We start from the raw sequence: 17,200 nt of genomic DNA, 5'->3' as shown, positions 1-17,200 counted from the left end.
CACAGAACAACAGATAGCTTCTCGTCTGAACTACATTTCTATTCCTGAGAACTGGCCCTCCATTCAGTAGCTCTATGTCGTGCCCTTTGGGCACATCCTTTCTCTTTATAAGAAAGCAGAGTGGGCAGCTATTTCTGTGGTGAGATTTGAAGGGCCAGCAAGTTCCCTGACCCCCTTCTCTGTAACAGCTCCTCCCGTGGCTAGCACAGTGGTTGAAATTCCACCATCACAGTTCCTTATTCCTTCAGGTTAGGCCCTTTGCCTGGGGCATCTGCTACTTCAGCCTGCCCAGTCACCGCTTCCGTTCTTCAGGAACTTCCGTTGGGCTTTTCTAAAGGCAACTATCCCCACGGCTCCCTAAGGCGTGTGGTTCAGGTGGGGTTGACTCCACTCTAGGTTCTGGAGCTGGAATGTGAGCCAGTCTTCTCAGTTTATTCTATTCCCTGGCCACCGTGATTGGTCCAAGATGGGTTCCTATCTCAAGTTCTTCTAAAGACTTGCGGACAGTACATTTGGACTCCTCAGTTTGTGAAACAAGGACTTTTGTTTGCTCATGTGAGTTTGTTAGAGTCTGTCACTTGCAAATAGGTTTCTTGGACACCCCCCTCTCTGATCACCCCCTCTCCATGGCCCAGGAGCAAACCCATTGACTTCCTACCAACTGTTAGGGTGGAGAGGGCAGTTGTAGAATGGGAATAAGGAAGGATGGAGGATTGTCAGGATAGGATGGCAGGTGGGGATAGTGGGAGGCGGGTGGGAGGCCCCAGGGGGTAACGCAGGGCAAGAGAGTGCTGGAGGAGGGGGGAGAATGGAAAGGGCAGGTGAGGCCAACCTCATTTCATCACTGAGTGAGCCTGACACCACCAGCAGCCTCTGGCCTTGGATCCCACAGGTAGTTTGAGAATCCCAGAACTGCCAGATATCAGCACTAGGAGACACCTTGGAGATCATGGGCCATCAGAGGAGGGAAACCTAGGCAATCCCCCAGAAGGGACCACATCACCACCTGACCCTGTTTGGGCAGTTCCCCAGACATAACTCCCAGGTCTGGAGAGAACCTAGTGAATAAATAAAAACACCCCCCACCCCCCCATCCCCCCCCCCCCAACTCCCTGCCAAAAGGAAGTTGCCTCTGCTGGGAGGTTTGGGAGAAAGATCCCTCAGCAGGCCTTTTTTCTGAAGCAGAGTTGCAAGGTCCTCGTTAAAGGATGCAGACCACAGAAGGAAGGGGACATAATCTGGTGGGATTGTGGGATCAGGGGAAAGGCAAGCGAGGAAAGCACACGAAGGGGAGAAATCCTGGAGCGGGGATGGGAGGTGGGGGTGGGGTGGGAGAGACACTGGATAACCTGCCATCCTTGATGGAAACTGGGAGTCGGGTAAAGGATGGGTGCTCCCTGGGAGCCATGGGAGGGGCCAGGGGCAACTTGCCAAGAAGCAGGGAGAAAGGGGAACATGTTATTTCTGGGCAGAGCACATCTGCGTCCATCACCCTGGGCTTCACTGGCAGCCCTGTGCAGGACTCCAAGCTGCCCTGCAGCTACCCATCGTGGGGAGCAGGTTCTGAAACCACACACCCCTACCCCCCACCCTGTTCTTCCCCCCCTCAGGCCGCCCCAACCTAAACAAGACAACCTGGGCAGGGGGGCCACATGCTGATGGAAAAATACACACTTGGCTGGAAAAGGAGCTTTATTTGTGTGTGTTGAATTCCCACAGCAACCGAAGGATAAATAGCTAGTCCCCAGCCTTAGAGACTGCCCACAAGGTGGGTGGTAAAATCTGTTCTTATTTAGATAGCTTTTGGGGAGAGGTGGGGAGAGGGAGTGAGGGCAGCAGGAGAGGGGAGCTTGGAATCTACAATGTTTATATGATCAGTCACGGATGTCATCTCTCCTCTTTAATTAGGGGTTTGTAGCTGGGAAACTTCACTCAGCTTGCTTGTCCTAGGAGCAGAGCAGACTGGCGAGTAGGCAAGGGGCAGAACATCTCTTTGGGGCCCAACTGTGGTCGGGCCACTATGTCTCCATCCCCAGTCCCCAGCTAAGCACTCAGTATGTCAGCCCTGTGCTAGGCCCTGTACTAGGCGCTTTATGTGCATCATCTTAAGTCAATCCTCACAACTACCTCATGAGTCAGGTACTATCATTATCCCTGTTCTTTGGGAGAAACCCAAAGCACAGAAAGATTGTAGAGCATACTAAGGGCACACAGTTGGTAAGCAGCACTGCCAGGGCTAGGCTGGGGCCTCCTTGACCCCAGTGTCCATGCTTTTAACCCTTTCCCATCGTTCCTTGGGCTGGGGATATGGACCTGGGCTTTTCTCATTTTCTCTCATTTCTGTTCTCTAGCCCAGGTCGTCTGTACTTGCTAAATCAGAGAGATGGATAGATGACTTCTAATCACTTTTGGCTCTGTTTTTCTTGCAATTAGAGAGAAAAGTTTCTTGTTGCCACTATATCCCCAGCACTTGGAATCGAACAATGTATATACAATGGACACATTTTCCGATAGGTACAAATGCTATGAATAAAGCTAATGAGGGTAATGAGCCATAGGCTAGGGTGCCTGGGACTCAAGGTGCTCCCTTAGATGGGATAGACAAGGACTTTCTGGGACAGCTATATTTGAGCTGACACCATCATGGACAATGTAGAAATCCCTGAACAAGGAATAAGCTAGATATGTTCAAGAGATTGGAAGTGGCTTGTGTGGCTGCAGTGTGGTGTATAGGGGTAGAGGGTATGCTATAAGGATGGAAAGATAAAGCAAGCAGGAGCTAGATCAGTGTCTTCTGGCCCAGGGAAGGAGACTGGATTTTTATTTTTATTTTCCTAATTGCAAAAGGAAGCCACTTCAAGGGTTTTAAGGAGGGAGGTAAAATCTGGTTTTGACATCATCAAAAGATTATTCTTGCTGCTTTGAGAAGTATGGACTGTAGAGGGTCAAGGCTGGAGGCAAGGAGACATGGTAAGGGGACTATAGTACAAGTGAGATGACAATGGCCTGAACTAGTATTAGAAGAGGGAGGGATGGGGCGCCTGGGGGTGGCTCAGATGGTTAAGCGTCTGCCTTCGGCTCAGGTCATGATCCTGGGGTCCTGGGATCGAGCCCCACATCGGGCTCCCTGCTAGGCGGGGAGCCTGCTTCTCCCTCTGCCTCTGCCTCGCTCTCTCTCTGACTCTCATGAATAAATAAATAAAACATTAAAAAAAAAAAAAAAAGAAGAGGGAGGGAGAAGTGGCTGGTAGAACTGACCAGACCTGGTGATTGATCCGTTGTGTAGGGGTTTTGTCCCATAGGAGGGGCTCCTTTCCTACAGCTATTCCCTAAGTCCCTCACACTTCACGTCTGGCTTCACCCTGATCAGCACATGGCATTTCCCTGACCACAGTGACTGGCTTCAGGGTGGTCCAATTATAGGAACTTTCGCTCCATGGCCTGCCGGGTGTGAATTAGAAAGTACATAGCCCTGACTGCTGCTAGGAGTCACTCTGAAAGGGGAGTATGTTTAAGGAGCAGACAACCAAGACGAGTTGTTACTCTGGATGGCAGGTGGAAAGAGACTGAAATCTTGGTGTTACTGAGCCTCTGAACACACCAATTCAGATGCTCACCCCACCCCTGGACTTTCCATTTATTCCATTAGAACTTCCCGTGTTGTATTGTCACCAGTATGAGTTGGATTTCACTCATAGCTGAAAGCATCCCACCTGATATACTAATGTTATCTAGGAACCCCGAATCTGGCTTATATGCATGAATATAGGAGAAAAACCTACACCAAAATCATTTCTGGGCTTTAAAAAGAGAACTAATTTTGAGAAATGGTTCAAGAATTCTAGAGAAGTTGGAAGTTGATGAAGTGGGGGATACAAAAGAAATTTATATTTTCAGTTTGTGCCATCATCTGTCATTACGGATTATATAAATTCACACTTCTCGTTTGCCTTGAGTCCAGTACCACACATGATCTGTGGCAGGCTGTGCTGAGTGAGGATACAAGGTAACTCATAGGTGGATGAGCAGACATTGCCTATTCAGAGATGCACTATTTTACGTGCACAGTGCCTAGCCTCGGTATAAAACTACTGCACTGGGATAAAACTGCTACACTGGGTAACGGCCAGGGATATTACAGTCTTTATTTTTCTACCTAGGACTCTTAATATCTACATTCTTCAGAAAGTCTTTCACTCAGCATGGGCAGTCTCTTTCCACTTCAACTGATTTCTGCTCAAATCCATTTTCTCTGTCATCTCAATGGAATAATAAAGTCTAAGTAGATGATTATAAAATCGTGAGTAAGGGATTCAAGTTTGGCACCTATCTGTTCAGAGTAGTACTTGCCATGAAATGAAGTTAGGGACAGAAGGTGATTACAAAAATCCTTATTTAAATTTGTATGATTATTTGGTTAATCTCACGTGTGATTTTTTTTTCACCATTCTAAAACACGAGCACAATACTCGGTACACAGCAGGTGTTCAATAAGTATTTATTACCGTGGTAATTCTGACCAGCTATGTAAATCGCAAAAAGTAAAAACTGCAAAAAAATTAACAAAAGGGTCCATTACCTTATTCCCACATTCTGTTAAGACTCCTGAAAACCTAGAGTCCTTGAAAGCCTGGTGGTAACTGAATCGTTTCCAACAGTGATTTTACATCTACGTCAAACATTCAGCGTCCCTAGTGATGTTGGTAAGTTGGCAAAATAAGAGACAACAATTCCAAATATTTTAACATTCTTATTATATAGCTTTCTGGACAGTTTGCTCCCAGACACACATTCAGAATAAACACATACTCAACATTAAGTGGTTATTTATTTTTCAGGTTTAAAAGGTTTCAAACTACGTATGTACAAGCTAAATAAAACAAACTAGCCTCAGAGAATCAGTGTAGAGCAGAATACGTAAATACACAAGGTCTGTCTTATAGGACACGAAAGATGATAATGTCATCAAATACAAAGAAAAACATCCAAGAAAGGTAGGCAAATTAGAACATCCTAAGAAAAAATATATTAACTACAACCAGGACAAACGCCTAAGCATCAGAGTGAAATTTCTTTTCTATGCCTCCCAGCTGCCTGGCTTTCCTTTTCTGTGTTGTGTTGCATACTTCTGAGTCACCAGCCTCTGGCAGATCATCAGGCATCTCTTCCTCATCAGCCTAAAAAGGAGCAGATACGGTAAAATGTAAGGTTCACACTATGAACCAGGATGGAGAACAAATGAAGTGCTGTTAATATTATTTCCAAGTACTTCTTTGTTGCCTCTTGTATATGATATTCCCTTCAGAAGCATCTTCTTCAATCTTTTGTTATGTTTTAAATTTTTATTTCTTTTCATAAGTAACTGCTACTTAACTCAATCTGAAGGATGTTATAACTCAGCAAGAACCAGAATATGCAAATCTTTGTGTTCCTATAATTTGTATTGTTAAATGAGGAAGCTCTGTCAACTTAAATTGGGGAAATTTTCCTTCTCGCTTCTATGAATGGTCCCATAAGAAATGTTCATTTTCCCCTCTCTCCTATACCTCTCTCACTCCTTCCTGATTCCTGCAAATAGTCCCTTCTCAGTGTTAAAAAAGAAAACCTCAAAAAAAGAATCAGAGTCACCTCTCATCTATCCATGCTACCCCAAGAATATAAAAAAAACATTAAGCAGATGCTGCCTGCCCTCTAGTGTTGTCAAAGATGACAACTGTTAGGAAAAATATACTGTTGGTTGAGCTACCAGGCTATTTTGTTGAATAACTATTTAGAAAGTTATAATAGGAGAAAAAAATCAGTTAGCTACTCTAGAGTACGTTACAAATTTGGCAAAGTTAATAACCATTTACGCATTTACAGATAAATACACTTTTTTTTAAAAAAGATTTTTATTTATTTATTGAGAGAGAGAGAATGGTAGAGCGAGAGCACGAGAGGGAGGAAGGTCAGAGGGAGAAGCAGACTCCCTGCCGAGCAGGGAGCCCGACGCGGGACTCGATCCCGGGACTCCAGGATCATGACCTGAGCCCAAGGCAGTCGCTTAACCGCCTGAGCCACCCAGGCGCCCGTGATAAATACACTTTGAATGGATTAACAACAGTAGCAAAATCAGAACTGTACAATCATCATACCTTCTGTTTCTGTTTTGCATGCTTCTCTGTCCACTGCCTGGCATTCTTGAGGAAGACTGGCTTATTATATTTAAATTCGGAGGACTGAGACAAAATCAAAGAAGAGTCAATGGAGAGAAAAATGCTTTGTAGTGGTTAAGCTGCAGCTGCCACAGCTATCCTCATAAATGAAAAATCAGAGGTATGCAGAAAGCAGGACGTGCGCCGCAGAGGACAAGAGAACACTTACTATGTCAGCCATGAGGGGGTCATCGGGGTTGGGTTCGGACATGAGCAGCTGAATAGAAGTCAGTACAGTTGCAATGTTGAGGGATGGTCTCCAGGCGCCCTATATACAGAAGATAGGCAGCTGCTTTTGTATTACTAAGAATGTGATACTCTAATTCCAGTTTTATAGATGAGAATCACAGAATGCTGTGTCCACCCTTTACCCACCACTCACTTTTGGCGGCAATTTGAGAACATCTAAACAAATCCTTCCAGCAGAATCGATGTTTGGATGATAGATTGGAGTCAGAAATCGGATCTGAGGAGGTTCAAAGGGGTACCTTTGAAAACACAGGATAATAGAGAATTTTTATTAACGTATTGTTTCATTATAAACATATAATAATAAAGGCTTCCTGGTGACTAATTAGGAAGACAGCCTTTGAGAGGCAAACCTTTTTTCTCCTCAAATTTTTATTATGAAAACTTACAAACAATTGAAAAGTTGAAATAATAGCATTAAAAACACTCATGTACCCACCACCTAGATCAAACCGCTTCATCCTGTAAATACTTGAGCACATATCTCCCAAGAATAAGGTCATTCTCCCATATAACTGCAATGCTATCAGTATACCTATGAAAAAATTAAAAATGTATTTCGCAATATCATCTACTATTCAGATTTCCTCAATTGCCCCCTACTTTTTGTACAGATAGGTTTTGAAAAACAGGATCAAATTAAGATTTATACACTGCAGGACGCCTGGGTGGCTCAGATGGTTAAGCGTCTGCCTTCAGCTCAGGTTGTGATCCCAGGATCCTGGGATCGAGTCCCGCATCGGGCTCCCTGCTCCGCAGGAAGCCTGCTTCTCCCTCTGCCTCTCTCTCTCTCTCTCTCTCTCTGACTCTCATGAATAAATAAAAACATTAAAAAAAAAAGATTTATACACTGCATTTTTTTTAAAGATTTATTCATTTGAGAGAACGAGCATGACAGCGTATGTGTGTGGGGGAGGGGTTGAGGGATAGGGATACTCTCAAGCAGACTCCCCACTGATCACAGAGCCCAACACAGGGCTCAATCCCACAACCCTGGGATCATGACCTGAGCCGAAATCAAGAGTCAGACACTTAACTGAGCCACCCAGGTGCCCCCACTGCATTTGGTTATTATGCCTTTTTAATGAGACACAAACCTTGGAAAATGCCCAGCCTATTTTCAGAACTGATGTATCACATGATTATCAAGCTACTTCTCTCAGGACTTTAACAAGTTTGGCCAGGATCTGATCTAGTGAAAAGACATCTACATATCAACAGTCATTCATTCATTTCTTCCCTTCCCCATTCTGCACAAAACTACAACTACGACTCACTTGATGAGAACCTTAAAGGAGACCTGAATTAGGAGGAGCCTTAACATAAAGACAGAAAGGAGAATGGTGGTTGCCAGGTGCTGGGGGACCAGGGAGCTGGCAAGTTACTGCTGAACAGGTATGGCGTTTCAGTCTGGGAAAATGAAAACGCTTTGGAGATGGATTATGGTGACAGGTGCATGACAACGTGAATATACTTAATGCCACTGAACCAAACACTTAAAAATGGTTTAAATGATCAATTTTATGTTATGTATATTTTAACACAATGAAGAAAAGAGGGGCCTTAGATGTGATCTAGCCCATTTTTAGAGAAGGAATTTGAACTCCAGAGAGATAAAATAACTTGCCCAAGGTCACATTACATCATGGTAAGACTAGGATTAAAACCTAGGACCTTTAACTCCTACATTTAACACTACTACATGACTCTATCTTCCAATAACCGTCCTTTACCCTGTAAGTTTAGAATCTAATTCACACTGGGCGCCTGCGTGGCTCAGTCAGTTAAGCGTCCAACTCTTGATTTTGACTCAGGTCATGAGATCCAGCCCCGTGTTGGGTGTGGAGCCTGCTTAAAATTCTCTCTGTCTCCCTCTGCCCTTACCCACTCTGCATGTGCTCTCTCTCTCTCTCAAAGAAAAAAAAAGAAATCTAATTCACACTAACCTCTCGGGAATGCTAACTTCCAGCGTGAAAACACCTTTTTCATAAGGTGTGTCAGCCGCACCTAATATTTCTTAAAAGAAAAAAAAGAAAGAAATTAAGAGGTAATCAGAAGGTCTGAACGACCACACCATACAGTCCTAATAAAGTCTATGGTCCTAAAGGAAAGCTGGGTCTAGGACAGTAATTCTCTCCTCTTAGGGCTTTAACAAGCTTCTCATGCAATGCACCAATGTACCCCAAAAACTGATGGTGTCAAAGGACAGAAAGAAGATCAAAACAGAAGTTGGACAATACTGACCACAGATCAAATATAAGCTGCAGATTTGTTTTGTCTGTACTGCAGTATTCTGATTATGTTTCCTGTCTGGCCTCACAGATATTTGAGATGGTGATCTTTGGTCTAAACACTGCTTCAGAGCTGATGCCCAAATCTTGGCTATAAATCAGCAAAAGGTGTAAAAAAGGCCAGAGAAGAAATGTCAAGCAAACCTTTTATACGTGTAAACAAATTAGGTTTAGAAAGATGATAAGGTACTTTGACCTTGTCATTGTTCTCTAGTTTAGAATATACAAATGTTCAGATTTCAGCACAATTTTCAATAGGGTCATCATAGGCATGACATTGATACCTACGAGCTCGCAGATCATCCATTTTGTCCTTATCTTGCCAGCAAGTGATGCCTGGGGGTGGCTCTGTGGCTAACAAGTTCAGCTCTCTCTTTAGACGTGAAGCTCTCTGCATGGTCCCCGAGTAGAAGGAACCACACACAGTTCACTGCACCACACTAGAAGCTGGCTGGGATTCACTAGGGAGAAAAGGGACAACCATGAAATAGTCAGCAATGGTGACTTGAGTTTTTAGCACATGGCTTCAGTTTAGTGAAAAACAAAACAAATTCTTCATATTAATCCCTATTCTGAGAAAGAAATCTGAGTTTTTTCCATTTCCTTTCTGTTATCTATTCAAGCACATTTTAAAAATAAAGATTAAAAATGCAAAACGCTCTACAAACAACAAAAACACTACAAGTTTTCAATTAATGTCTGTTTCCACTGATAAATTATAAACTCAGGAGGTACAGCCTGGGTCTAATTTTGCTCTCCACTGCATCCTCAGTATACCTGGCATAGAAAAGGCTTGACAAATATTAGCTGTGGAAGTCTATATATGCTTTGTGAGGAGAGCAAGGAATGAATATGATGGAGATAATCTCACTCTGAAGTATTTGTAAGTTGAATGCTTACATGTATGAAGTTTTCTCCATGTATTCTGGATTCCACATCCTCCCAATGCTTCACTATTTCCAACCTTTTCCCCATCAACATTCAAATATGCTCAAAATCTCTCTCATCTAAAACAAACACCCACACCTACACACTCAACACCCTTCGTACCTCTACTCCCTTTAGCTGCCACACAAAGGATACCGATTTTTTTATATTATGAGTTACATACACTATCTTCCAGTTTGTGGCATGTCTTTCCACTTTACTCATGTCTTTTGACAGATACACAACTATTAACTTTAACGTAATCAATTTTAAAACCTTTTCCTGTACACTTACACTTTTATGTATTAAATTTTTCCTTATCCCCAAACTTAGATATTGGTCTGTATCTTCGAAATGTTTTACAATTTTGCTTTCACATTTAATCCAGTAGGAATTGATGTTTGTGTGTAGTGTGAGGTAGAGGTCCAATTTTGGATCTTTTCCTCCGTATGAATAACCTATTGTCCTAGTTCTGTTTTTTGGAAAGTCTTTCCTTTCCCCGCTGATATGGTCATAAACTAAATTTGCATATATGTGTGGATCTGTCTTGAGATTCTTCAATTTGTCCCACTGGTCAATTGGATTATCTTTGAGTCAATACCTCACTGTTTTAATTACTGTAGCTTATTAATAAGACGGTATGTAGTAAGTTGTGTTCCTACGCCTTGTTCTTTTTCTTCAGGAATATCTTGGTTATTCTTGATCCTCTGCTTTTCCATGAGTTTTAGAATCACCTCATGAAAATCCACACGTATATACATCTCAGGATCTGGTTCTCAGTTTTGTAAACCGAATACTCAACTTGGCAGTAAACCTAGATTCAGTTGGGCTTACATGTACTAATTTATTCCAGGCTCACTCACAAAGGCTTTACATTGAAAGGTCAATTTATTAATTTGTACAACTATGATAAAATTTTTATTTTTAATCCCATACATTCCCGCCTTACACTATTTCTATTTGGAAAACTAATTATAATCAGAAGATTACCTGGTGGGCACAGATTGTAGTTATTGGGTGGTTCTTATGATAATCATACACTTAAATTGAGTGTACCTCCGCCACAGGATGTTTAAAGGAGACTAAATTTGTGTATTGGCTAGGTAAAGACATTCTGTGCTGCAGACAAAATCGTTCTTTGGATCTTCCTTTTCTAATCTCCAGGCTTGCTGCTCCTCCACAATTCACAAACTCTTCCAGAAATATTTAAATGAAATTAATAATATTACAGGTGAATTAAATTGTTAAATAGAATTACACTACAACAGTCTTTCATATAAATTATTCTTTAAAGTACTTCCAAATTTCCTTAGATGCACCCATAAGACCATCATCTTTTGGAGGCAGGCGTTTCACTGGATAATTAACCTCCCGTTTTATATACAGATCCTTACTACTTTTCTCAGTAAGCAGATGCTAAGAAAGCGACCACAATAAGACAAGAATCCACAAGAAATAGAGCGTACCTTTATAGTAAAATGAGAACCCAGGGGAAAGGCACGGGAAAGGGAGTAGAATAGGGTGAGGAATAAGCAAGACAATTTCTCTAATGGAGGCCGACCCCAGTCTCACTATATTAACACAAATTGGTATATGGCACTCCTTAGCTCAAAAGCCATCAATTAGTGCGTATTTTCTGGGCACAAAGGTTCTTTACAATCAAACCCCAACTTCATATCCAGTAACCACTCCCCACAAATTTGTGCTTCAGCCACACCGACTTCTTTTTGCTGCCCATTAAGAGTCTCATCTTCTTTCACATCTACAGATATTACACATTAAATGATCACTTCTTGCCCTTCTCTAGTAATGCGCCCCAATCCTTCACTCCTTTCACTTGTCACCCTCTCTGTGCTTCCACACCAACTTGCACCGGGAGTTGTTACTCATCTCTGACAGCTTCTTCTCGTAGGGCGAAAATCCCTTGAAGGGCGGGTGTAGTCTTCGTAATTTTTTTTTTTTTTTAATTCTTAAGTCAACAATGCCTACCAGTATGCAGCCCTGTAACTAGTGTTGGAAACGTGGGTTTTGGACCAGATGGTGGAGAAGGCAAAACGCCGGCCTGTGCGCGGCCCCGCAGCGAGCGCCGGGGCAGCGGAGTCTCCTTCCCAGGGACACACTTCTCCCTGTGGGGCACCGGCGTTTCGGGGAGCTCTGGCCGCCGACGGGCTGCGGAGATTCCGGCAAAGCCTCCACTCAACAGCCACTTCTCCCTTCAGAAGACAGGAAACTCCCACATTAGACCGAAACAGGACTCCTGGTCCCTGACATTCACAGGGACCACCGCCGGGATGCGCCCTCTCCGCTGGGGGGGGGCCACAAAACAACCGTCTTACCTGGCCGTACTCACCTCACAACGTAGCGACGCGCGGACCAGCTGCTCCCCACGCCTGCGCACGCCCAGGCGGTTGGCGTCGCTCCGCCTTCCGCCACGAGGGGCTTGCGATTGGCCCGCGGCAATGCCCGGGGGAGGAGCGCATCCCCCTATTGGACAGTGCTCTGAGCCCGGCTTCCGCTCCCGCCGCTTTCAAATTAGAGCGCGCGTCAGACGTAGTCGCTCCACCTCGTACACGGAGCTGTTGATCAGGGCGGAGGTTCCCGCCAGTTCGGGAGGGCTGTATCGTTTGGTCTGGCCCTGAGGTGTCAAGTTGGGTTACGATGTCAGCTTTCTTTGTCAGAGCGGGGAAGGAGCTGGAAATCGCCTCAGAGGAGGAACAATGAAGGGAACCGGAAATACTTGAACTGGAGTAGGGACTGCGTGATACCTCTCTTCATTTTAAGTGTTTTTCACCTGGAGAATTTTACTGCGTCAGAGGACACATCTAAGACTAATGGATGAAAGTTAAAGGATTGCAAAATTTAGCCCAGTAAAGCATTCTAGCAATTAGAACCCTGAAGAACGGAACAGGTAAACTTGGGACGTAGTGAATTCCTTCATCACTGCAAGTGTTCAAGGGGAATTCGGGATAGTGCAAAGAGGATCCCTGCGTGGGTGGAAGTTTAGAAGAGATGGCTTTGAGGCCTTCCAACTCTAAAAGTGTGGTACTACTTGATGAAGGAAGTACCCGTTTATGGCTAAACCAGCCTTGACTTCGGACCTGACCTGAATCTAAAGACACGGCTGCAACTTGACTAGCCTTTGGGAATACTGTGGTGGAAAAACGCCGCCGCCGCCGCCGCCGCCGCCCCCGCCGCCCCCACCACCCCCACCCCCACCCCGGGGTGTTGCATTTATTGTTAATATTTACTCATTGTAGAGAAGTGTTTTCTGTCATAAATCTGGAGTTGGCTGCTTTTTTTACTATGGATATTTTGTTTTAATTCCTTCAACGGTCTTCTTTATTTTCTTCCTACCCCAAATGTAACTGTATTTCAATTACAATTCTGTCTTCAGAACTGAAACTGATCACTTCTTTGGGTGGTTCTCTGACAAAGGAGTCTTTAAAATGTGTCTTAGAGGGGCGCCTGGGTGGCTCAGTCGTTAAGCGTCTGCCTTCCGCTCAGGTCATGATCCCAGGGTCCTGGGATCGGATCGAGCCCCGCATCGGGCTCCCCGCTCTGCGGGAAGCCTGCTTCTCCCTCTCCCATTCCCCCTGCTTGTGTTCCCTCCCTTGCTGTGTCTCTTTCTGTCAAATAAATAAAATCTTAAAAAAATAAAATAAAATGTCTCTTAGAAAAAGCACGAACCGTGTTGAGTCTGGGAAAGGAGAGATGGTATCATAAAACAAGCAAATACCAATAATTTTGGCAACTAGGGGCACCTGGGTGGCTCAGTTGGTTGGGCAACTGCCTTCGGCTCAGGTCACGATCCCGGGGTCCTGGAATGGAGCCTCACATCGGGCTCCCTGCTCGGCCGGAGGCCTGCTTTTCCCTCTCCCACTCTCCCTGCTTGTGTTATCTCTCTCGCTGTCTCTCTCTCTCTCTCTGTCAAATAAATAAATAAATAAAATCTTTAAAAAAAATAATTTTGGCAACTAAACCGAAAGGATTGAATAAAAGAAAAAAGGTAAAAAGAACTCCACAGGCTAAATGTACAGTTTCCATTTGTCCACCAGAGGGAGGTATGTTAACTGGTGAGAATAGAGGCCAGGCAGAAAATTTTTTGTTACCTGTGTATAGGTGTCATTGCTTTTAAAAAGGGAGCATTTTATTTATTTATTTATTAGAGAGTGCGCGCACAAGGAGAAGAGGGCTCCCTGCTGAGCGGAGAGCCCAACGCAGGGCTCGATCCCAGGGTCCCGGGATCATGACCTGAGCCAAAGGCAGACACTCAAGTGACTGAGCCACCCAGGTGCCCCATTTTATATTGTGATTTATTTTTTAAGTGTATGTGTGGGAAATTATTTAACAAAAGTTTCTTCACACAAGAATATAGATGCATCATAGCCGGCTCATTTAGTACATTTAAAAGCACAAAAATTATATTTTATTTATACACAGGATTATTTGCCAGGATTTACTCAACTTGAGTAACTTGAGTATAGAAGATTTTCTCTAGTATAGAGTATTTGTTTAGTAAATCTAAACTATCATGTTTGTTTAATGGGCTGATTATATAAGTTTACTCTCAGAAAGTCCTGGTTGGGGAAAGATGTTTAAGAAAAAAACTTCCGTGATTTTAATTTTGAAAAACTTTTTGAGCCATTATACACAGATTAATTTTGTTTTATTTTCTGTGGCATAACTTTTTTTCTGTTGAGCCAGTTAAATTAAATGGATTATAATAATTATTACTGCTTTTTGTAGTCATGTAGCTGAAGATAAATTCCTCTCCCTTCCAGGTAGGGATGCACTTAAATTATCCAAGGAACTTAGGACAATCTCCAAAGAGGATATTATATACTCTAACAACCTCGGGGGCGGGGGGAAGCAAATGAAAGAGATATAGTAAGGAAGTATTTCCTGGAACTTCCTAGTATTGAGATTGAATTCATTCTGTTGAAATTTAGGTTTACCTCTTATGAATAGAAGGATTTAACTTGGACTTGGCCAATTTTAGCTTATTTATACAACTGGAGCCAGATAGTTCTTCCCTGATTCTGAATGTGAAAATAATATAGCCAAAAGAAATGTAACATCATTGATCCCTGAAAATTTTACCCCAGTTAAAAATTCTTACTAGAAAACCATTATGTTGGGGCACCTGGGTGGCTCAGTCCGTTAACCGTCTGCCTTTGGCTCAGGTCATGATCCCAGGGTCCTGGGAGTGAGCAGGGAACCTGCTTCTCCCTCTCCCTCTGCCCTTACCCTTGCTTGTGCTCTCTCGCTTGCTCTCTGTGTCAAACAAATAAAATCTTTATTTTTAAAAAACGATTTTACTTATTTGAGAGAGAGAGAGTGTGTGTGCAGGAGCGGGGGCAAGGGCAAAGGGAGGAGAAGGAGAAGCAGACTCCCCGCTGAGCAGGCAGGGCTCATTCGGAGGACCCTGGGATCATGACCTGAGCCGAAGGCAGATGCTTAACCAACTGAGCCACCCAGGTGCCCCCACGTCTTGATTATTTTATTGCACATTGTTACTCACTTTTCACAAAGACTCTGTAGTAAGAAAATTAGTATTTATAAAGTATTTAAGAATACCTAATTAAAGCATATTGTGGACAGGCACGGTAGTAAACATTTTGCATTTGCATGTCATTTTGCATTTAATTCTCAGTTCATCTCAGGGGGAAGTTGAAGCACCCACAAATGTTCACAATGGAATATAATAAAGTTTCCCTTTACAATGTCCTAATCACTCTTGTAATCATTTTTAATGAAAAATTTTAAACATACAGAAGACTATTTGAAAACTTACAGAACCTAATAATTGTATATGTTCTCTTTCATTATGGACAGCACATTTAATTATATTTTGTCCAGGGCTATGGCCCTGGGGGTATAAGTATTAAATCAATCGTACAGGTTTTATAACCAAGTTCACTGTAAATATGAAAATGTCATGCTTGCTGCCTTAGGAGTTTAGTATGCCCCATTGTTGTCTTTTAGTAACTTTGGGGGGAAAAATCACAAAAGACAAGGAAGGCATCCACTCTGTCTCCTAAGAATTTAAGATGCATGAAAAGGGTAGAGAAGGAGGAGGGAGAAAGAAGGGAAATTAGTATTTAATTAGTATATTAGTGAGCTGGTATGTGCCAAGTATAGTACTAGGTAGCCTTGCATGTATTATTTAATCCACAGGACTATTCTGTGAGGTATTACTATTATCACTTTTACAAATCAGGAAACAGCCTCGGGGAAATCAAGTAACTTGTTTAGGGATGTGAATTCAGTTTGAATTGAAAGCTTTTATATTTCCACTATCGTTGGATGCATCCTTTCCTGGATCTTTTTAGGGCCCAAAATATAAGTGACTCGTTGAAAGAATTTATGTATAATATGGGACGCAGTATATGTATCCATGCTCCTCCTCCCCATGCACCTTTGCATTTACTGTGATTAATACACGGTAATGTATTATACGTTGTAATGTAAATAAGATTTAGACTTAGAATCAGGGCATAGATTTGAGTTTTTCGAGTACTTTATGTCTAGTTTTCCCCAATAGAAAATAGGGATAATTACTGCCTCTTTTCCACTTCAAAGGACTGATGTGATAATTAGGGAGCCAAGATTAGGCAGCAGTCACAACAGGAATAAACTACAATTCCCGAAATGCTCGAAGAGGCTGACGCCGGTCGGGGACACAATTCCAGCTTTAGGGCAAAGGTGACCCCTCTGGGTCCGGCGGCGAAGTAGGGAGCAGGGGGTCCTCGCCTCTTCCCTGATGCATCCAGGGATTTGTAGTTCCCTCAAGGCCATGATCTGCCCTTAGGGCCCGTCTCTCACTACGAGTCCCGTGATGACCCGAGGCGCGGGCAGCGCCTGCGTGTTGAAGCCGAGGGAGCGAGCGGGCGGTGCTACTGGCGGGAGGAGTAAAGATGGCGGTGCGGGGGTCTCCGCCTTCTGCTCCCGGCTGAAGCGCTCCGAGGGAAGCTGCAGCGGCAACTGGGGCAGCAATAGCAATCCAGGGGTGGTAGTTTCAGCAGCAGCTGCTGAGGCCAAAGCAATGGCTGAGCTAGAGCACCTGGGCGGGAAGCGGGCAGAGTCTGCGCGAATGCGGCGGGCTGAGCAGCTTCGGCGCTGGCGGGGCTCGCTGACAGAGCAGGAACCCGCGGAGCGACGAGGCGCGGGGCGGCAGCCGCAGACTCGTCGCGGGAGCCCTAGGGTCCGCTTCGAGGACGGTGCTGTTTTCCTGGCCGCTTGCTCTAGCGGGGACACCGACGAGGTGAAAAAGCTTCTGGCCAGAGGTGCCGACATCAACACGGTCAACGTGGACGGCTTGACAGCCCTGCACCAGGTAACTCCCTTTTCAGTCTTATAGGCGTCCAGTCTCCTATAGATGAGCCTGTGACCCCTGCGGGCCGCCCATGGGGAGTGTTAGTGTCACCACCGAGCCCTCCTGCACGGACACTGGTCCTCTGGGGCTAGTCGGTTTCATTCTCGCACGGCTTCCCCCACTCATCAAGTCTTTTTCCGACCTCAGGGTCTCTACCTGAAGGA

At 44.0% G+C, this 17,200-nt stretch overlaps 2 protein-coding genes across 8 annotated transcripts in view; one reads left to right on the top strand and one right to left on the bottom strand.

The window, feature by feature from the left end:
* Positions 1–4,482: 4,482 nt before the first annotated feature.
* Positions 4,483–12,068, bottom strand: UBE2T (ubiquitin conjugating enzyme E2 T). Of its 6 annotated transcripts, XM_028120270.2 has the most exons (9): positions 12,012–12,041; positions 11,651–11,874; positions 10,652–10,854; positions 9,023–9,195; positions 8,390–8,459; positions 6,577–6,682; positions 6,364–6,462; positions 6,135–6,218; positions 4,483–5,177 (listed from the first exon to the last, which is right to left on the bottom strand). In XM_028120270.2, exons 4-9 carry the CDS (start codon positions 9,129–9,131, stop codon positions 5,052–5,054), a joined length of 594 nt encoding a protein of 197 aa, XP_027976071.1. In that variant the 5' UTR covers positions 9,132–9,195; positions 10,652–10,854; positions 11,651–11,874; positions 12,012–12,041; the 3' UTR covers positions 4,483–5,051. The 6 variants fall into 6 exon arrangements, with proteins under 6 accessions (XP_027976071.1, XP_027976077.1, XP_027976073.1 ...); XM_028120276.2 differs by lacking the exon at positions 10,652–10,854; XM_028120272.2 differs by lacking the exon at positions 11,651–11,874 and having other exon boundaries at positions 12,012–12,040.
* Positions 12,069–16,602: 4,534 nt separating this feature from the next.
* Positions 16,603–17,200, top strand: part of PPP1R12B (protein phosphatase 1 regulatory subunit 12B) — a 217,146-nt gene continuing 216,548 nt past the window's right edge. For both annotated transcript variants that reach the window (XM_028120208.2, XM_028120207.2), the window contains exon 1: positions 16,603–16,997. In XM_028120208.2, coding sequence (XP_027976009.1) covers positions 16,707–16,997 — 291 coding nt within the window. In that variant the 5' untranslated portion in view covers positions 16,603–16,706. The remainder of the gene's footprint in view (positions 16,998–17,200) is intronic.

Source organism: Eumetopias jubatus, unplaced genomic scaffold (genome assembly GCF_037043125.1).
Source record: "Eumetopias jubatus isolate StellerSeaLion01/CBP00866 unplaced genomic scaffold, mEumJub1_p1.0 scaffold_12, whole genome shotgun sequence".
Taxonomy (NCBI): domain Eukaryota; kingdom Metazoa; phylum Chordata; class Mammalia; order Carnivora; family Otariidae; genus Eumetopias; species Eumetopias jubatus.
Note: the sequence above shows the minus strand (reverse complement) of the source record. Positions and strands in the feature narration are given on the sequence as shown.